Raw genomic sequence first — 22,854 nt, forward strand, 5'->3', positions numbered from 1 at the left:
AATGTGGGGCTTGAATCTTAAATCTTGGTGCCACCGTACAGCACCAGCTGTGAGGAAAACTTTGGAAGTGTTTGTTTCCATTTTCACTTGGTTTGACTTTATGTGCAAACTATGAACAATAGTTAATCTGAACAAGCAAGGATTGTAAACTACGTTATGAAGTTTGTTTGGACAAAGCATAATTAAACCTAGTAGCAGTTCCTCCCAATTCAAACGTTATTGACAAGCTGCATTCATTGAAAATGGAAGGAAATGCTTCCAAAGTCCTCCTGATGGCTGCACTGGAGGAAAGGGGGGGGAGGGAGAGCATACTAAATCCAAGGCTTCTTCATATAGCACTAAACCATAGTTCAATGCAGCATCCAAACTTAGTCCCAGTCTAATAGCTGTTTACTACACTAGACTCATTAAGCAATGTAAGTAAGTTCCCTCTTGATGGTTTTTAACAGATGACAAGAGTGACATTCAGCAACATTTATTCTTTGCTCACTTATAAGAGGGCTTGAAAGGAAAGCTCAGCTGTTTGCCAAAACAGATTGCAAAAGGTTGTTCTTTTCATAAATGCTTCAGAAACAATACGTCCTATTTTTCCAGAAAACATATTTGATTTGATTTGTTTTTCTGCAAAAGACGATACTACTATGACACCTACACTATAGTTCTTTGAAGCATTACACACACACAACATAACATAACTGATGCAGTATTCACAGGAGAGGGGGAAAATTGGGAGCTATCATTATGACACCAATCTTAGTGTCCCAAAATAGCTACAACAGATCAGGATATACCAGGGTTTTAGATCTTTTCTGATTTTCAAGAAAACAAATCACCGTCTCCCGAATTCAGATATTACATGGAGCTGTGGTTTATTTAAAACTGAAAGTAGAAGTGCAAAACAGGAGGAGCATGTGACCCTGCGGTTTGCACAGTGGGAAATCAGGTGCAATGCATTTTCCTACCTGACTTAGGACATTTGTTTTTATCAGCTGTAGTCCTGTGCAGTAGGAGCAGCTTGTCCATTGGAGTTGAGCTGCAGCTGTAGCAGCAGTAAGCATCACTGCCCCTTACCGGGAGCGGGAAAAGCAAGGTAATGGCTGCACAGGGACACTAGCAAAGCCAATCCAGCCCTCAAACCAGTGTACCTGTATGGTCCCAGCTTCACTGCTACCTCACCCTTCTCCCTCCTCTTAAGTGGCAGCATCGCTGCTGCCAGGAGGCTATTGCTGTGGCTCCACTCCACCAGGAAAGCCACTCCTGGTGCTCTGAGGTAGAACGTTTTGTATAAGATATATCTAATATATAAACCAAATAAAAAACGGCAATGATTTGACTGTATAATACATTTATTTACAAAATACCACTTCAAAACCTCGAGAGTTGGAAGTTTGTTCCACAGTTTAGGTGTTATTTGAAAACACCGCAGGTCATGAGCAGTATTGTAACTCGTGTTCTATAAATGCATTATTAAATACAATGGGTGATATTCAGTGCTAGTCACGCTCAGAGTAGAGCCGCTGAAATCAATGGAATTAAGTAACCGTTTATTTCAACGGATTAGCTCCAAGTGTGACTTAGTTCATTATCACTCGGTGTAAGTAAAATTATATACAGGCCTAATTAGACAAGTAAACAAAGAGCTGTGATTACATCTGCAATATCATTAAATTTTAGTAAATAGCTGTTGGAGGGGGGCAGATTGGGACTGTTTTGCTCTGGCGGGGGGGTTCTTTCCTCAGTGGTGGGTTTTTTTAATAATCTTTCTCTCCCTCACTTTCTCACGCATACCAGAATGGTTGTATGCACCATTAGGGGAAACTTTATTTGTATACTACACACACACACCCCTACAAACCTACACAGGACAAATAGCAGCTTTAGAGGGGGTGATTTTCATTCGGAAGACGGCCTAGAGAGAAAGCTTAAAACACACAGACAGACAGACAGAGTTTCAGTTGCTGCTATTTGATAAAATGGAAAGAGATGAGAGTTCTGATCACAAATCTCCACCACCTCCTTGAGTTACGCCCAATGTATCCTTCACTTTGCTCAGATAGACGTTTACCACTGTCTCTGTGCTTCCAGAGCACAGATCTGCTTTCCATTTGTATCTTCTGCTTTATGACCTCTCCTGCACCTTTGCAACACTCATAGCCCCATCGTTTATTTTGCTTCCTCTTTTTTCTGTTTGGCCTCTTACTGTCCTTATCATACCCCCTAATAATTTATTATATTCCTGTAATCCTTCTAGTGCCTCCTCTCAAAAGTTCTTGATTGAACCAGTTATAAGATCTGCAGCCCAGTCCAGAAGAAGACTGGAGATATAGATATAGATATAGGTTTAGCTCAGAAGTAACATTTCCAGTAGGGTTTACTCATGAGTGTATTCAGTGGCTACCACAATGGCAGGGATGGCATTAGCTAGCATGTCCTTCTTCTCCCCTTACATAATTCTAACCATGTGAGTCTCCTGAGTGCCTGAAAAGGGCTATTTTTCCCCCAAAGAAGTGTCTTATTTAAAATTCATTTAATTTATTTCAGTAGCTGCCTTGAATACTTGATCAGTAAGGCACTATAGAGAAATGTTTAAAATAAATAAATAAACCCCTAATCTGAAGTTGGACTGGCTTTCTGCACTCAGTGGCAACTTTTCTAAAAAGCTGCAGTCGTGTGCCAAGAAAACCAGCAGATAATGGACAACATCAGGAGGCGTCGGTTGACCAAAAATGAAAGAATACACAGCAGCAAATGGCAGCACGAGTGAGCTATGCAAGCCAATTCATACATTACTTTAACAGCATGACTTTCAGAAGCTTTGAGTGCCTCGCAACTCAATTTGCACTCCTCACAATTTAATTGCCTGCAATTAAAGTAATATTTGAAGTGAGACTCCAGGTGACCTTCTGATTGGTGAGATCCATGAGTCGCTCTTCAAACATTAATTGTGGGAATCAGAAAGAAGCGTGAGGCACCTGAGCTTCTGCAGGGTGTGTAATTAAAATAAGGCATTAGCCGGCTGTCAGCACTGACGTCTGAGCATTTATGTTGCCCACAATACTTCAGAATTTAGATAACTGTTTTTTTGATCCCTTGGTAAATTCATGTTCCCCAGACATAACACTCACTTCTGCACATTCTGTAGTTAAGGCAGAGACTGGTGATAAAGAGAATACTAAACTATATATTGTTATCATTCCTCTTTCCAAATTTTTCTTGTTTAACTCATAACCATTGTGTAAAGAAAAGATTGGGTAATGGGAGGAGAATATAGCCTTAGGCTGCAATCCTATACATGCTTTCCTTAAGATAAGCCCCACTGAATGGTTTTGAGGGGGGAAGTCTGCTCCACCCATGGAGGCTCTGTGTGTGATTTAAGACCCTGCACAATGGGGGAGCCTCATTGAGCAGAGGAGGGCCCTGCCTCGGCCTTCGCCCTCAAACTTGATAGAAATGACATGCTATGATAGGTGGAGCTCGGCAATGTGTCCCCGCTTCTCCTTGCATGTGTGTTTGAATGGGGCTCATGTCATTCTGACCTCCCACATCCTGCCCCCACAGACATTTTCTTAATTGTTTATTATTAAGAGGGGAAGGGTGTTTTTTTAATAAATAGTGGGAGTAAGGTAAAGGTAAAGGGACCCCTGACCATTAGGTCCAGTCGTGACCAACTCTGGGGTTGCGGAGCTCATCTCGCTTTATTGGCCGAGGGAGCCAGCGTTCAGCTTCCGGGTCATGTGGCCAGCATGACTAAGCCGCTTCCGGCGAACCAGAGCAGCGCATGGAAATGCCGTTTACCTTCCCACCAGAACGGTACCTATTTATCTACTTGCACTTTGAGGTGCTTTCAAACTGCTAGGTTGGCAAGAGCTGGGACCGAGAAACAGGAACTCACCCCGTCACAGGGATTCGAACCGCTGACCTTCTGATCGGCAAGTCCTAGGCTCTGCGGTTTAACCCACACCCGTGTCCCTAATAGTGGGAGTACTCAAACATCATTTGAATTGTGGAAATTAGAATCGTGGGGCCCTTGAGCTTCTGCAAAGTTTGTAATTAAAAGTAAGGTAAATCCATTGCAGAGTGAGTCTAAACAGGTCCATCATACCAACACAGAGATTGCCATGATAAGTTTTGCAGGTACTGTATTTATGTCTGGTATTTCACAATAGCTGATTCTGCATTACAAAAACAAGCCTAGAATCTCTCCAGGCTAGTGCACTGCTCACCTGGAGCAGCCACAAGGAGGAGGAGTTGAAATTTTTTACTTCCCAGTATAATAAATGCGGGATGCAGGTGGCACTGTGGGTTAAACCACAGAGCCTAGGGCTTGCCGATCAGAAGGTCGGCAGTTCAAATCCCCTTTACTATAATAAATGCAGTTTGTTGTATCGTCCAAACCTCAGACAAACTGGATAACTTTAACTATGGTTAGTGAAACTAAGCCAACTACATCAGTTATGGTTCAAAATGGAAGCAAACGCTTCTGAACATCTTGGGGCTACACTGGACAAGGTGGAAGTGCACTAGCTGGCAAGGGGAGCAAGGCCAGGCTCATTCACTTAATGCTATGCTGTGATTTAGCAAGTGGTGCATCTGAATCAGCCATGTGACTCTACTGTACAGTATTACACCAATTAGCAACTTCAAGCAGTACAAAGCTGTTAATTTTCACCAGTATCAAAACTGTTGCATGAATTATCCAAATGCCAGGATACAACAGCTCATTAGCAGCTCTCTTAATGATGTGTACACAATAATCTGCCACTTTTACTGGTGTTATCACCGCTGGTGGGAATTCCAGACTGAGTGTAAAATACACATCTAGAAAACAGTTTGAGTATGGTAATCGGCTCAGATGTCCATTTGGACACTGAAATTTTCCCCAAGGGCTTTTCATCAATTGATCTAATGCATACATGGAAATAAGCAGTTTCATTTATTTAAAAAAACCAGGGTCGAAGTTATTTAGATTCTGGATCAAGTGATTATATTTTATTTCTTTATTTTGGCAATCAAAGTATGAGTTTGCATGTGTGAATGAATTTTAAACAAACACAGTAATTATTTGATAATGTGCTGCAGATATACTGCCCTATAATTCTTTTTCACTGTTATTATTTGAATAAATTCTACCAGTAGAAGTTGCATCTGAGTATTTTTATCAGCTTCCTTATACCCTGTTTTCTGATTGTTGCTTGACATGCAAGATTTATTTTGACACAACGTTGTTAAATTTTGACACTATAGTTTATCCAACGAGAGTGAAATGTCACAGAATGGTACAAAACTGAAGTAAGGAATTAGCTTTTGACATTTTGCAAAGAATAAGAATAATAGGGATCCTGATTTTAAAAGATGGTTCAATATGAAGGTATCCTTTAAGCAAACAATGGCTTTTTAAACATATTTCAGTAGTATAGCTGTCTTAGTCTGCTGTACCAAAAACCTTAAAGGCTAACAACTTTACTATGGCATTAGCTTTCATGCATCTGATGAAGTCCACAAAAACTTATCCGATAATAAACAAGACTCTCAGTTGTTTTTTACCATTTGTTCACTTGCATACACAAAATGTGGGAGACCTTTTCTAACTGTAACCACTGAAATCATTTTACAGAAAATGTCAAGAGATTCAGGCTAGACTAGTATGCCTTAAGTGGACTGATGTGTACAATACTCTGCCTTTGATCATGGAGTTTAATCTGCCTTTCTAGCCCTTTCTAGCTGGTTCATGATCATTGAGCTGAGTATTGCAATTATCATGTGACAACCAGGTTATCCATCTTTTGCCCTGCATGTCAGCTATACCAGATAAATCCAGTAATTGGATAAAAAACCAACAACACCACAAATGCGGGGGGGGGGGGGGATCCATTAGCATTCTTCTACAAACACAAGCTCTTACACGAGCTCAATAACATCTTTGGATTTTACTTTTCTCACACAGCACTCTAACATGAAATCTACTGTGAATAAAAGAAGACTTCCATACACAGAATGCACCTTGGGATTCAACCCATGATATAAATTTGTAGTATGTTCACATTTGGAATATTGTGTGAAGTTCCAACTAACTCCTTTTTTTAAAAAAAGGAAAAAGGATGCTATAGAGTTGGAAGATACAGAAAAGGACAATTAATATGATCAAGAATATGAACAACAGAGAAATTTTCCATATATATATATATATATATATATATATATATATATAATCACAAAACCAGTTGTGAAGTTCACCCATGAAGGAGTTGTGTTAAGTCAAAATTTTACTGACTATGCACATTATTATCTTATTTGATATGCTTTTCTCTTGCATCTTCTAAATTAAATTTGAGATGTGAATGAAATTATATTTTTTGATGTTTTTACATTGTGTTGTAGAAATAGTCTGAGGTGCTAGGTTAATCCAAGGTGGCTAGAGTCTGGAGTGTCAGTTGATCCAAGAGAGAGAGAAAAGTTCTTCCCACACCACATGCTTCATCAGTGCAGGGTATTATTATAGTCAACTAGCATAATGACCTTTAAAGATGATGCTCATTGGCATGTATCCAGTGGTGGCAATGACCAAGCTCAGGCTTTCTCACCCTGTGATCTGCAGTATGTCTGTAAAAATGTGGTTAAAAATTACACTGTATCTAGCACAGCCCACAACACTTGATACAACAAACAGAAAAAAACATTAAATGGTTTGCAAAGACCTTGAGAAATTTTCAAGTGCTTCATGGCAAGTGGGGTTTGGGAGCCAACTGCACTAGCGGAAAGTGCTTCTGCTCTCATAAGGCGGGACACTAAACTTTTGCTCCTGCCTGCTCCAGCCATTTGTGCCATTGCTCATTCTATTCTGGAGCCCCCTAACCCTCAGGAGCAACTTTTCAGGGGTGTGGGGAACCGTAATAGGTGGGAGGGGGGATAAGGAAAAATTGAGTGCCCTGCCTTGTGTGATCAGAAATGTTGTCCAATAGTGCAAAGTCACCATGTAGCTTATTTTTTTAAAGGGAGTCATTTAATCTTAAGAGAAATGTTCAAAGAAGGCAGTGTTCAGTCTCCAGCAGTGGCAGACTGGGATAAAGCTAGGCTGTTACAGCTTATCCAAAACATTCTTAGCTATTATGTTTGACCAATCCTCTCTGCATTGTTGGAAACATAATGCTAGTCTAGTTGAAACTTTGTTCTGATCCAGCGAAACAACACACGCTCATTACTTATGGGACTTCATCTTTTATTTCTCTCATTTCCAGCATGCTTTGATAAGCAGTTGTGTATGCCCCTGAATGCAAACTTAATACAGAGAACCTGGGGAGAGCCATTTGTGACAATGCAGTTTAGCTGTGATGAATGCTTGAGCACAAAGGTTGTGATCATTGGTAATTGTGGCATTAGACTTAATTAGGCAGACCTGAAGATTTCCCACAAGGACTTGGAGGCAATTGCCCTTTGTGGTTGTCAGAGAATAAAAGATGGCAGAACGGTAAGTGGCCCAACTATTTTTTTTATTTAGGTCTTACACTACTATTCTAAACATTCAGATTAAGCATGGGCACTTCTCCAAAAGAGTTCATTTAATATGTAAAGTGGTATGATTCAGATTTATTCCTCATTTTCTCAACAATATTAAGTGAATAACTAAAGATACAGTAGTAGCCCAAGAAAAACGACACATAAAATAATACGCTTTGCTAGAACATTTGCATTTACAATTCTGTTTTAGCACAAAATCATCACTTGTACATACAACTAACCTGAATTTTTATAGCATATACCATACAGAATTTTTTTTAAAGCCCAGCCTTAATGTTAGTCATTAAGTTAGCTGGACAATTTTGTCTGCCTATGTTTGGAGTTCACTTTAGTTCTATGGCATACAACTTTCTGGACAGAAAAAAATAAGCAATATGATTCAGATTTTGTGTGATATGGATGCTTTTAAATTAAAGTGCATCTTCAGATTAAAGTAAGGTTTTGTGAACAAGCCACGCTTACTAGCGGTACAGCTGGTTGTGAATAAACTTTGAATTATTTTGCTAATTGTTTTAAGCATCTTTTAGTTGACAGAACTGAAATAGAAGGGAACGAATCTTCAGAGCACTTTGAGGAGAGATAGGAAGATAAGATTTAAAAGTACAGTAAGCCTAAAATTTGTGCACTTTTAACTTGTGCACATTCTGCTTTGTGCACTTGGCAAAAAATAATAATTAAAAAATAAGAAAGGGGGAGGGCGTCTGGGGAAAAGACTTTGGTAATCCCACCCGTCATTGCACCCAATGCATTTTGACTATACAGGCACCTCCCCACTCACACACAACCAGCATGCGCACAACTGCTGACATGCACACTGTTTTCTGCGCCGAAAGCAGGCAGAGATGGAACCGACTTGCATGCATTCCAGTGACATGAATAGTGGCTAGGAACAAAAACCCCATGTAAGTTGCAGGCTTACTGTACCTTAGGTGTCTCTCTCTCTCTCTCTCTCTCTCTCTCTCTCTGTGTGTGTGTGTGTGTGTGTATAGATAGGCTATTTTTTACTACTTCAGAAAAAAAGGAAATAGATATTTTATTGTGTAGATACAGCTTATTTCAGAACATGGGTAATGTGTGGGAATGAGGGCTTCCCAACTCATTATCTTATTTTGAAGTGTTTCGTATGCATTCGGTATGTCTGATGGAAACTTATTCTAACCACACTGAGGTCCCACTTATTTATGGTCTAGTGTCAGTGGCGACATTACAAAAAAAAATAAAAAAATGATAACCCCTTCACCATATGTTTGTTGGCAATTTGGGGAAAATGGCAGAAAAATATATCCCTGTCTACTCTCCAATTACTCTGCTATTGACTCATCAATACAGAGAGCCCTCCTTAAGTTACGTCCCAAGGGTTATTATCACATACTGGACTTCTATCCTAATGACAGACCAATCATGTGTTAACAGTTACAATTGGCAATCCAAGATCTGAATATAGAGTGGTTTCAGGTATACCATACTGTATTTGGAAAGTTTTGCATGATCCTGTGATTAAGACCCAAGCAACGTGTGAATTTACACAAATGGAAAACGTTGTTGTTGTTTTTTAACCTGGGCCCAACAGCAAAAGATTTGTGTCAGGAGCTTAGTAAACATGGAATTTGGAAATCTAAATAGCTTGAAGCGTATATGGGAAACAGACTTGCAGGAGAAAATTGTGGAGGATAAATGGGAAAGGGTCTGGAGGGGAAATAGTTAAACATATCAATATCAGCCAAAACAAGGGAGCTTGCATTAAAAATAAATTACAGATGGCATTATACACTGGTTCAACTTCCCTGCACCACCTCCAATCAATCTTCCAGTTGTGAAAGAGGATATGAAAATAGAGGAACGTATTTTCATATGTGGTGGGAGTACCCTTAGGCACAGGCATTATGCTCCCATTTTTTTTATTGAAATGAGGAATATTCTTGGAAAAGCTGTTCAAGCTACACCTCAACTGGTGCTATTATCAATATTTGATAGTATAAATGAAGAAATGAAATTGAAGACATCATTAATTCTTTTATTAGTGGCAGCACGTACTACCATGGTTCAGAAGTGGAAAACATTAGAGGAAACTGGCACTGGAAAATGGTGGCATAACATCTGGAGTATAGCTATACGGGAAAAGCTTTCATGGCATGTAAAACTCTTGTCTGGTAGGACTAAGCCAGAAGCCTTTTGAGCAGTTTGTAAAGATCTTATGCAATATACGAACAGGGCTACAGCTTCCACACTCCCCAATAGCAGCCTCAGCAAATATGTGCACTGGCTTTGAGTTTCAAGAGAGGTAACCATGTTGGTCATTAAGGGGCCACTAGACTCCTGTTCATATTGAGAACGATGAACAAATTTATTATGGGATAAGTTGCATGGACAGAGTCCACTTCGTTAGATATATCTGATGAAGTGTAGTCTGATCTACAAAAAAATTATGCCACCATAAATTTGTTTGCCTTTAAGACTCTTCGTTGTGGCTTTGAGTTGAACCTGAAGATGGTCATCAAATCAGCATTTTAAAAAACTAGAAGGGACAGACTACTTCCCATTTTATATGCTTTAGTAGAGTTTCATTTTCTAATTTTTATGGTGATGGTTCATTGCTGAAAATAGATTCAATCGGGATACTGGGAAATTGGTTTCTTTGTTTAATAGTTAAAGAGAAAAGACCAGAATGAAAGTGTATGTGTGAATAATACATGACAGTAATTTGGGACATTATTACAGATTGTTTCTGCTAGATCTAGAGGAAGAGATAATTTTGGTTTTGCCTTTTTTGGTTTTTAGCATTGGATCACCTGTTTCTCTATTAGTCATGCTATCCATTATCTTTTCAACCTAGCAACAATGTAATTGCTTTTGGTAACATTCTAATAATGACGCTCCAGGGTTATCAGCATCAAGAATCATTTGTACTTGCCTCGTCTCTATGTTTTGAAACAAGTTGGATCCTGTACCATACCTACTACTTTGCAAAATTTGGGAAATGCACCCCAAAAGTCAAGGAAGTAAATACATGTATTTGGAATGCTGAAATATAGTTTTCCAATTTAAAACAGGTGAGACAAATTCCCCGGGGCAATATTCCTATATAGTAGATGTGGAATTTATTTGCAGTTCAAGCAAGAAAGAACCTAATAATAGGGCAGGAGTACAATTTTAAAAATAAAAGGCAAAGTTTATTATTATGAAGGACTGAAAGCTGCTCCTACTCTGGAAAAAGTTTTGTTACAATGGAATGTAAACACAGAATTCCCTTTCTCTTGTGATTGTCATGGCAACTGTGGAATGGAGAAATATTAGAGGAAGAAAAACTTTTCATCTACAGTATTCACTTCTTGTCTTTAACAATTCCCTTATGAACTCAGATGGCATTAGGTAAGAGGCTTCTGTTGACATTATTTAAAATCACCCTGTAGGGAAGCGCTTTAGAGACAAGATTAATACTGATTCAAGAGGCATTTTTATTCTCGCTGTGAATGAAATGCTCTGCTTGCTTGCTTTGCGAATTATTCCTTTGCTAAGAGCCAGTGAAGGAGGGGATTTTTCTAAGTTTAATTTGGGCAGATTTGCATGAGTAATTTAATGAATTGTCCAAAAATGAACCGATCGGGCCTCTATCACCTAATATGCAAACATATACCGTGTGAAATCAGTCCTTAGTTCATGTATGTAAACAATGGAGTTGATTGTATAATCAAGATTCAGAGCTTGTTGTCTCATGATGTTAGTTCTTAAATGAGTGCTGATTATATATGTAACTGTCTTATACTGAGTTGGATCATTGGCTCCAGTAGCCCAGTCTACTATGACTGATGACCGTAGCTGTCAAGGGTATTATAGGAGCCTTTCCTAACTGTCGTACCTAAGATTCTTTTTCAACTAGACATCTGAAGAACTGAATTCAGACATGCCTCATGGTTCAGTGGAACTTAAAAGTAAGTGTTTATATGATTGGAGACTGAATATTCAAAATGTTTTTGTATTATCATATACATACTATTTACAGTGCTTCCTATTGATTTGTTGACCCACTGTAGTTTTCACATTAGGTAGGGGGAAATGTCTCCTAGCTTTGGATAAAACTAAAAGGAAAAAAAAAATGTCTTCTGTTTGACTGAGTTTGATGTACAGGGAACGGAGCTCAAACATGATGTGGGAGTAGCAATTTTGAACTAAAATTAAAGCTTGTAGTTGATTAATTACACTGATTAATGCATTAAAGTTTGCAACCCCACTTCTTATCTGTATTTTCAAAAAGTTGAGTTGATAGAAATTTAAGTGATGGACTTGGCTTGAATTGTGCTGTAATCGTCCAAATCTCTGTCCATAATGAGGTCAAATTCTAGCCCTAAGAAATTTTATTTCAACTCCCACTGAAATTAGTGGGAGTTTTGGACATCCAACTGTAGGCAATCTGGCAAATTTTAAATTACTTATAATAGAAGACAAAAAGAACAGTGTGTCACATACATATGTACACAGAGAGAGAGAGAGAGAGAGAATGAATATGGATTGTGGATGCAAGATACTTCTGCATTTTCACCACAAAGGAAATCCTTAGAAAAGACATAAATACGTTTGGCATGCTCTGCTTAACATCACATTACTAGAAAACCGCTACATAAATTACATTAATAGAATCAGCCGAAGATTAACATCTCTTCCTGTATTAAACTACTAATCGTAAAAGGCATGGCCTTCATTTAGACAATGAAATGAAAAAGATTTTGTAGGGGCTCAGAAAGATGCTGGGGGGGGGGGGAGGAAAACTTAATAGAAGAGCTATTCTCTCCCTTCACGGAAGGGCTATTTTCAATTTCTCAGTATCCCACTGCTAATACTCAGTTTTCTGGATTATTAATTACATATTGTGTTAGCTCAATTGCACTTAGACAGCTCATGTTTACATTTGCTTGCATATGGTTTTATAGGTTTCATTTCTGCTTCTTTGGTCATGGCTACTGTCAGCACTGGCCCACCCGTGAAGCAAAGTAAAGCAGTTGCCTCAGGTGCCACCCCAATGGGTGCCCCGCCATCTCCACTTCTGGTGGAGAAGCGGTGCCGGCATAGGCACCAACTGCTAGTGAAAATCTCATGCATTTTCCTTTCTATAGATAATTAGAAGACCCTCTGTGGCAATTTAACCCTTACCATTTCCCCTGTACTGCTTCCCCAGCGTAAATCATTCCTGTGCTCCTTTTATCTTCATGTGGAAAACTTGCAGATACCATACCTGCGTTTACTCCCACCCCCACCGCAGAGGTGCAAACACCTCCCCTGACACCATTTCCTCAATCTTCAAAGCAGTACTTACTAAAATGAAATGAAATTTAACAAGATATCCTTATCATAGATCCCTCGCACCATGCCTAGTTTGAACCTGTGACTCTCTCCACATGTTGTTTACTCCAGTCCCCATCAGTCCCTGCCAGCAATAGGCAATAGTTGGGATGAGGGAGTTGTAGTACGCCCTGAGATCTATGGGTATAGGGAGGTATACAAATTTAATAAAGAAATAGTAGTAGTACAACAATATCTGGAGGGCCAATGTTTTTCCATCCCTAATGTAGTTAGGTGGAATCTACACACATATAAAAAAACACTGTGAAAATGCTTTATTTAAAGAAATGTTTTGAAAAATACATTGAATTTTGCATAGCCATCTAGTGTCATATTTGTACAGTGGTACCTCTGGTTACGAATGCTTCCGGTTACGAGCTACGCTAACCTGGAAGTAGCTGCTCCTGGTTGTGAACTTTGCCCCAGGATGCGAACAGGAGGCCCCATTAGTGAAAGTGCGCCTCAGGATAAGAATGGTTTCAGCTTAAGAATGGACCTCCGGAACAAATTAAGTTCATAACCAGAGGTGCCACTTTACAACACCTTTAAAACGTTTTATTTTTAGCTGTGTAGCTGAGTCCTTAGGCAGCATTCTGTCAGTTGCACAGGAAGGAGGGATTGGATATACCTTCTGTGTCAGTTGGTACATGTGTATTTTATTTAAAACATTTGTATGCTGTCCTTCATTCAGTTCATATTCTAGTAATAATCACCAGCCCTTTATTCACAGTTTGTCGTCAGATTTAAGGAGGAAGCAAACAAATACAGCATTTTTTCATCTCCGCCAAGCTAAGCAGTTGGCTCCTTATCTCTCTCGCCCTGACCTAGCCACTGTGATCCACGCGACGGTCACCTCCAGACTGGATTATTGTAACTCGCTCTATGTGGGGCTGCCCTTGAGACTGACCCAGAAACTCCAGCAGGTGCAAAATGCCGCGGCGAGACTCCTTATGGGGTCTTCGCTGCGAGATCATATTCATCCAGTACTATACAAGCTGCACTGGCTCCCGGTGGAGTACAGGATCAGGTTCAAGGTGCTGGTTTTAACCTTCAAAACCCTATACGGCCTAGGACCCTCGTACCTATGGGACCGCCTCTCCTGGTATGTCCCACAGAGAAATTTACGGTCTGCAAATAAAAACATCCTAAAGATCCCAGGCCACAGAGAGGTTAGGCTGGCCTCAACTAGAGCCAGAGCTTTCTCGGCCGCGGCTCCAATCTGGTGGAACGCTCTGTCACAAGAGACTAGGGCTCTGCGGGACCTGACATCTTTCCGCAGGGCCTGCAAGACAGAGCTGTTCCACCTGGCCTTTGGTCAGGGCGCAGCCTGACCCCCTCCTCTGGCAACCTGCACAGGATTTTGCTTGATGGTTGCCATTAATTTGATTTTAATTAATTTTATAATGAATAGTTTTAGAATGTTGAACTATTTTGACTGTTGTTAGCCGCCCTGAGCCCAGCTTCGGCTGGGGAGGGCGGGATATAAATAAAATTTATTATTATTATTTATTATTATTACGGTCATGTAATAGAATGAATTATAAGTTGCCAAATATATTGAAATCAGTAGCAAACTATCCATGAATGGATATAGGTTGTATATAGGATTATTAGCCCTTTTCTGTTGGTAATTTGATTTGGGCATGAATTGTACTGCATACAAATTATGCTCTATACAACTTAAATGCAAAATGTTTTTCTGCTGCTGATTCCAATGCAACCTTCAAAATAATTCTTTTACCTTATATTGGGGTCGGGGTAGGGAAACCATCCAAGCTCTTCACGGTCTGGTATTTTTAAAGAGAGGGGGCTGATAGAATCAGTCTTTGTAGTCTCTGTCAGGATGTGCAAGATAAGATCATCTTACAACTGAGGATTTAACTGATAATCTTCAGTGGGTCTAAAGGACTGTAGGGGGAAGAACATATAGGAGGAATTTCTAAGTACATCAGATAATAAATGATATGTCTGTAGAGTAAAACACCATTCAGTGTTGTAAGTATAATTCTGCTGGCTTTGTTCCCACTCTCTAAACAAACAAAACACAAAACAAATAGTGTTTATCAAGTCTGCCTTGTGTGTCAGATTTCAGTTTCAAATAAACTATTTTCATTTATTTAAGACATTTATTCCTTAAATTAGGCATTCATACCTTTAGCCAAAAGAGCTCTCAAAGCAGATTTAGATATTTCAACAATAGGCATTATCGGACTAGCGGAGAAGGAGTAATGATAATGATTTATAGGGGAAAATAAACACCTTATATTTATAAATAACTGAAGAAAAGACATTTAATGTTCCTGCACTCATACTAACAGCATGTAGTAATTACCATTTCCAGTAATGAAATTAGCTGGCACACCACAGAGGCCAAGACTTAGCTGTCTTAGAAAAATCAGGAGATCATTAAAGCAGGCTCTAAACATGTTCTGCCCCATTTATTTTTTTAAAAAAGAAGAATAACTCCTCTAACTTTGCATTCTCTCCCCAGCCCGGAATATGTTGTATTTGCATTTAATTTTAGAACCTATAATGCTACTTACTGTGAAACTGCTTTTGCATAACTCTGAGATTCATTCTGTTTACAGAACCTACCAAATAGTATTTTCTCCTAATTCAAAATGTTTTAATAACTTTGCACAAACATCTCTTTCACCCCATCTCTTGATTATACTGGGGAGTGACCAAGAGACACAGCACTGTCAAATGTGGGCTGGCCTTGACTCCTTAACTGTTTCAGTTATTTGGAAAGATTCAGGCTATGGATGCTGCCAAAAACCAAGGCCCCATTTTACAGCAGTCATACAATACAAGCTGCAGCTATGTGGCTCTTTCAGGTGATATGATTACTTCCGCCATACCACAAGTGCAGAATACTATCCAAATGAGCACGCTTGTAGCTGCCTTATGCTAGCTCATACTGTTTGGAGCATCTAGCCATAGCACTATCTACCTTGACTAGCAATGCCAGAAGTGCCAGCAAGAAGACTTTCATACCACCCTTCTGTCTGAGATCCTTTAACTGGAAATGCCAATCACTGAGCCTGAGCTCTTATAGGCTGAAATTATGTTTTACAACTACGACTAAGCTATGGCCCTTCCCACCTGAGGCCTCTGGTGCTAGCATTCACATTGCTGTTTACTACAGTGCCAGTGTGCTCTCACCACTGGCTTTTTTAAAGCCAGGTTCACATGACATTAGCCACAATCCATATGTGTACCTGTAGCTTTTAGAGAAATACTCCTCTTAGAGGTGCCTTTCCTCAAACCAGCTTCCATCTGATTCAGAAATGGAAGCCACGGTTCCATTGTGGTGTGATACGATTGTGGCTTTTGTGTGATGTCACATGTGCCGATGAAACCTTCACTTGGTGTGCGGAAAGAAGTCACCAGCCCGCATCCCCCTCTTTTGTGAACAGTGGCAGAAGAAAGTGGCTTGGAAATGCAGTGGGGAGAAATGACCTCACTGCGTTTCAAGGTGCAAATGTGAACATCGTTTTAATTTAAGCATACAGTATGGGAAACTCATATTCCTGAGGCTTGCCCATGTTGGTGTCGGAATATGGAGCCCAAATTATGTATTATGTAAATCCAGCTGCACACGTTCTCAAAAAGTGAGGTTTGCTGCAACAAGTTGTGTGTCGGAATTTTTGTTTAAGGTTTTTGACATAATTTTGGCCACAACTTTATTTAAATACACAAATGTGAGTGGTTGCTTAGGCATTGGCTAAGACTATCTGTCCTTGCCCCAGGGACAGAACTGACTTCTGGATTCCGGCGGAAGCCAGCCAGGGAAAACAACATTGGGGAGAAATGAAGCTGGGCACCAGACCTTCACCTCTCCCCGCATGTTCCCAGGGGCTCCATGCCAGGGATTGGGCCGAAAGCATGGCAAGCCCCTGGATTCCTTTAACGGAATTCCCTTGCAGCAGCAGCATTGGAGGGGTAGGCACTTACCCCTCCACTAACCAATTTTTTAACCAATGCCTAACTGCAAACCTTACAAGTTGTGGTGATTTGCTACGCAGTAGGCAAAAGCCAAATGGACAAAATTCCTACCAGACCCGTGCCCCAATAGCAGACAACCCCATGACAGGCATAGCAAGGTCAAAGCAAGAACCCCCAGCTCAGAGAGGGTGAGCGAGTGATTTGGTGCACACAGCAAAAGAGGATGCCCAAAGCTGTGTGTGTGGTATTTAAAACCTTGGGCCCCACCCCCAAATTGGCAACATCAAATTCTCCCCATAAACTCAATGTGGCCATCCAAATGGATCTGCCCAGCAACAGTGGGGGGGGCTGCTAGACCCCACCGCAACACGTGTTCTCTATTAGGGAGAAGACGCTTTCCCAGCATATATGGTATATGAAAAGCTAAGGGAGATACTGTGGTTTGTAATTCCACTAGGTACTGAAAACGATTTGGGGTCATTTCCACTATACTCAAAAACAAATTGCACCTGTTAGGTTCAGTGGGCAAAGAGTGAAGTTCTCCTGTTACCTGCAATAGAATCTCAAGACATTTGCTCAAGAGTTACCCTTCTGAAGATGTAAGGATAATTTTATAAGAAGCAGTTTGAAAATTGTACATCAGGTCTTCACACATAAAATAAAGGTTGATTATGGATTTAAGTTTTGATTGGGGCAGTAAGAAATATAGCTTAATTAAGACACAAAATTATAGTGGAAATTGTGTGTGTGTGAAGTTTCAACAGGGGAAATGTAACAAAAAGATCATTGGGTTGTTGTTTTTAAAAAATGCAGTTTTAAAAACTAAATAAGCACATTGTTTTGAATCTCTGAAATTATGTTTTTAAACTACAGTGGTGCCCCGCAAGACGAATGCCTCGCAAAACGAAAAACGCACAAGACGAAAGGGTTTTTCGGTTTTTGCGTCGCTTCGCAAGACGAATTTCCCTATGGGCTTGCTTCGCAAGACAAAAACGTCTTGCGAGTTTGTTCGCTTTTTTCCTAAAACCGCTTGAAGAGGCGCAGTTGCGACGGACCGTGCTTCACAAGACGAAAAGACTTGCGGAACGAATTAATTTCGTCTTGCGAGGCACCACTGTATAGTAGCTGCTGCTTTCAACAAGAAATGTATCCTCTGTCATTCTCATTGCCATTTTTAAAAAGCGCACCATGGGTGGGATTCAACCTATGAGTCCCATCAGCTGAAGCGCTGTGCAAGGACTTCTGCTTGTGCAACTGGGCTTTTCCCCCTTTCTTTCCCCATGCCCCCCACAATTGGCTGTGCAGGGAAGACCCCCTGGAACACACAGCAGGGAGACTCTTCCATCTGGCAAGCCAAAATGCTTGCTTTGATGGAACAAATGCCTTTGTGTGATGTTGAATTCCTTCCCATTACTTTGCAACATCAAACTTAATATACTGGGGGTTTTTTACTAGAGATGTCCAGCTTTGTGGGTTTGCTCTTGAAGACAGTCTGGAAACTTTAATAGGTCCATAATGTTCCGGCAGGGAAGTGGGAGAATGGGACATAATACTCCAGTATTTTACCAACTCCACTGCAAAAAAAATTATTCTGGGCTCACCTCAAGGTGCCAGCTTAGAATTATAAGGCCCTGAACAGCCTGGGGCCAGAGTACCATTGGAATCACCTTGTCCCATGTGGTTCAGTTTGTTAGAGTGTAGTGCTAAGAACACCAAGGTTGCAGGTTCAATCCCTGATGGCTCCATATGGAAGTTGGACTAGATGATCCTCAAGGTTGCTTCCAACTCTGCAATTCTGTGATTTATGGACTTGTCCAATAACTCAGCTCTGTTCCAGAGGCCCTCTTCCATATCAACTGGGGTACAGTCGGTGCTCACAATTCTGGTGCTCAGATTTTTGAAGTGTTTGCCTAGAAAGGTGTGCTTGGCCTTCTTCATGGGCAATGAAAATGACTGTGTCCCACTGAGTGTTCTCTCTTTTTGGCTTCTATTGTGTTGTTTTTTTATCTGCTGCTTTTTACTGCTTTATTTCTAATGCTGTGCTTTTATGTATAACAGTGTGCTTATAATTGGTCACCACAATCTTGGCGGACTTGGACTTTCATCCATTCACTTGGTCCTTTGCAACAGTCATTCCTGAGATGGTCTCCATAACTATATATATATATATATATATATATATATTTGCTTTCGTAGATTTTCACGGGTACAGGAATGCAGGTTTTGGTGTCCTCGGGTGTCTTCCCGTGTAAAAGTTGGGGTGTCTAGGCGACGTTTCGAGTGAGACCTCGTCGAAACGTCGCCTAGACACCCCAACTTTTACACGGGAAGACACCCGAGGACACCAAAACCTGCATATATATATATATATATATATACATATTCGGTGAGAAGCCAGATGCTTACACAGTACTTCTCCCTCCCAAAATCAAATGTGATTTATTACTGAGCACGGCTGTGTGTGCAGCAACTCTAATAGGTTTAGTAATAGCCTAACTGCATTTTCTGCTTAATCGTGTTAGTAGCCATTTTAGTGTTTAATTACCTTTCCAATGTCCATAATAGGAGTAGCATTGTTAACATATTACATTTTAAATGAACCTGAAAAATTCAGGTCATCCTCCTTAGTAATGATAAGACTTAACCGTTCCAACAGAGGGGATTGGCTTGAACAATGATACCTCTACTAATTAAAGCTATTTTTGTATCACTGAGCATGTAAGTGAATAGCCTAACGAGCGTACATCCTGAGACTTAAACTATAATAGTGATTCCTCCTCCTTTAGAATACTAAAAGCAGACATGATGCAGGAAATCCATTTTATTTTATTTACTTTAAAACAGGCACAGGTTGGAACAGTTTTGATCACCTCATTGGTACTGGGCAAGGGAGTCCTTTCCCTAATCTAAATCTCACCACCTAACTCTGCTGGTGAAAAATACAGGAATAGAGGCTGTGCTTTAGTAACTATGGAAAACATTTACCCACAATCCAGTAGCCATTCATATATCTGCCATCACTCTTTGTAGCTTCTGTGATTCTATGAACCTCATTAAAATTGTGCCTTGACTGTACAGTGTGGATGAACTGCTGGGTGGGGAGGGAGTTTATATATCTTTAAGTTAACCCTCCCAGTAAACTCCTGCTGCCACCATATACCTTAAAAATAAACAATTCCTTAATTACTCCTCTTTCTGTAGTAGCGTGGTTACTATAGTGTCGGTGTGAGAGACCCATAACTGATACCTAAGACTCAGCTACATTCGTTAAGATAAAGCGCTTTATATGCGTTATAATGCTATGACACCAGATGGCGCTGTGTAGTCCCGTTTTTCGCCAATGGGATTTCCCTGTATGAACTTTACAGCACGTTTAACTGAATCGCTTCTTTCATGTGTCTAGATCTAGTCAGAGCTTAAACAAAATATCAAAACAATAAAGATTAATAAACATGTGATTACTTTAAAGATCACATGAAAATATATCATTGTTAGACGTTGCTACAGACTTAAATTTTAAAAGTTCAGATGTTATATCTTAAAGGTAAAGGGATCCCTGACCATTAGGTCCAGTTGTGGCCGACTCTGGGGTTGTGGCGCACATCTCGCTTTATTGGCTGAGGGAGCCGGCGTACAGCTTCCGGGTCATGTGGCCAGCATGACTAAGCTGTTTCTGGCAAACCAGAGCAGCGCACGGAAATGCCGTTTACCTTCCCGCCGGAGCGGTACCTATTTATCTACTTTGATGTGCTTTCGAACCGCTAGGTTGGCAGGAGCAGGGACCGAGCAACGGGAGCTCACCCCATCGTGGGGATTTGAACCACTAACCTCCTACACGCCTCGCAGACGTAGGGATACAGGGCATAGCCCGTAACTGGTTGTGCTCTTTTATCTCTAGTCGGGATAGACGGTGGCACTAGGGAGGGAAATGTCGTCGCGCCACTCCTTGGTGTGTGGAGTGCCGCAGGGTGCAATTCTCTCCCCAATGCTTTTTAACATCTTTATGCGCCCCCTTGCCCAGATTATCCGGAGCTTTGGGCTGGGCTGTCACCAATATGCTGATGACACTCAGCTCTATCTGCTGATGGATGGCCACACTGACTTGGCCCCGAACACACTGACCAGATGCTTGGAAGCTGTGGCTGGATGGTTTCGTGGGAGCCGATTGAAACTAAATTCTTCGAAGACAGACAAAACTGTTCTTTGTTCTGTCTCCCTTCCCTCAATCCTATCATTTATGTTAATTTAGACTTCATTGTAATATACAATGTTTTATTGTAGGAATAGTGGGTATATGTCATTTTGCAGCTAGTAACATTCTTGCAGTTATTAATAAATTCCCTACTAAAATGCATTGTTCTAATATTTCATAATACCCAAAAGTATTACTATAGATTTCAAAGGCAATGAATAACCAATCACAGTTTCAATATTTTTAATAAGCTTTGTACAGTATTACTTTACCTTTTCACAGCTCCACGGTGTATGGAAGAAATCGTTTCCAACATCAGTTGCAAATTATGCCGGACCACTATGCTGGTTTTAGAGTTCCAGCTCCCTGCTTGCTGAAGCCTCTCTGCTTCCTTAAGCACAACTCTTCTGAAACCGTCTATCACTCTATATCATTGAGGATGAATGTTCAATAAAGAGGTTGTTTGGAAGCAATGCCAATAGGGATGCAAGATAAATTGCGTTCACATTTAAAGGCAATTTTACCTAATTTGCAGTTTCCAAAATAATACACAAACCAAAACACAACCATTCTTTGAAATTCACACTTCTTTGAATTTTGCAATGCAACTCTCCAGGGTACAAAAATGCATATACTAGGGTAAAACATCATACAAATATGGCATTATATTAGGGAAGATTGCTTTGCAAATATGTAGATAATAGACAATATTGCAGACAAGCATGTATTTATTATGAGAAATACAATAAAATGCTGGTGGTTTGTTATTTAAAAAAACTAGAAAACTGATATGAAATGTGGAGATCTGATCTTAAGATGGGAAAATAGAGAAACTGAAAGTGACAGATTCATTGAACCCTAATCAATGAATTGAATATGGAAACTGCAGACTGAATTGGTCTCTGCTAGCTGTTTAAGGTATCAGGCTGCACCTAGGATACTGGGATAAATAATCAATGACTGATCCCAATTTTTATTTTATTCTTGACAACATTAATGCCCAACTGTTACAAATCTGTCCTTTTTTTCGTTTGTGTGCTTGTTAAATTGGATACTGCCTTTGTTTCTTTTCAAGCCGTTTACAGGGTGGGTATTATGCATAGATAAATAAATAGTGGTTCTTAGTACCAAGGTCTCCATGAGCCTGCTATAGTATTATTTTTGGATTGGTATTCTTAACAGCTTCCATTTTGATCTATTTAAAGCAACACATCATGACAGTTTTTGGCCTCAAGAGTTTCATTTTTATAGCAATTTTGAAGCCGGTGGAACGCTGGCACTGACTCAGCAATTTTATGCCACGATTTTACTTGCAGCATTGCCTTACAGTTTTCAGACTGTCATCAGTTTGGACACTGATGTGAGCCTTTATCTGTATTAGAAATTAAGTTGACCAGTCAGGAACACAGAGCCAACTTCTTCATAAAAATGATATAAATCTCAGATCCTCAGAAGAAGCTCACAGGGTTGTATAAAGTTACTGAAAGCAAAAGAATGATAACAGCTCATGTTTGTCAATTATCTGCTAGATTTCGCAGCCAGATTAACCTTAAATGACCATTCATTTAAAATTTGCTTAATCATTATTAAAGTTATTTACCTAGTGCAGGCATAGGCAAACTCAGCCCTCCAGATGTAATAATAATAATAATAATAATAATAATAATAATAATAAATTATTTATACCCCGCCCTCCCCAGCCAAGGACGGGCTCAGGGCGGCTAACAAGCAATAATAAAAACAAGTTGAATGAATACAACTTAAAAACAAGATTAAAATACAACATTAAAATATTGAAACATTAAAATATTAAACTGCAGCCTCATCACAGGAGGAGAAAGGAAAAAGAAAGAGGGGGAGGGGAG

At 40.0% G+C, this 22,854-nt stretch overlaps 1 protein-coding gene across 4 annotated transcripts in view; it reads left to right on the forward strand.

Moving 5' to 3' along the window:
• KCNQ5 (potassium voltage-gated channel subfamily Q member 5) overlaps positions 1–22,854 on the forward strand; it is a 247,138-nt gene that overhangs the window by 120,478 nt on the left and 103,806 nt on the right. Inside the window, exon 1 of one of the 4 annotated variants that reach the window (XM_083730164.1) lies at positions 10,809–10,884. The exons of 2 other annotated variants lie outside the window; for them this stretch is intronic. Coding sequence is in view for 1 of the 2 variants with exons in the window: in XM_083730162.1 (XP_083586288.1) it covers positions 10,865–10,884 (20 nt within the window). In the remaining variant the exon portion in view is untranslated. Of the gene's footprint in view, positions 1–10,808; positions 10,885–22,854 lie in introns of those variants that run through there. One more of the 4 variants, XM_083730162.1, reaches the window with a different exon arrangement.

Source organism: Podarcis gaigeae (genome assembly GCF_964106915.1).
Source record: "Podarcis gaigeae genome assembly, chromosome: 3".
Lineage (NCBI taxonomy): Eukaryota > Metazoa > Chordata > Lepidosauria > Squamata > Lacertidae > Podarcis > Podarcis gaigeae.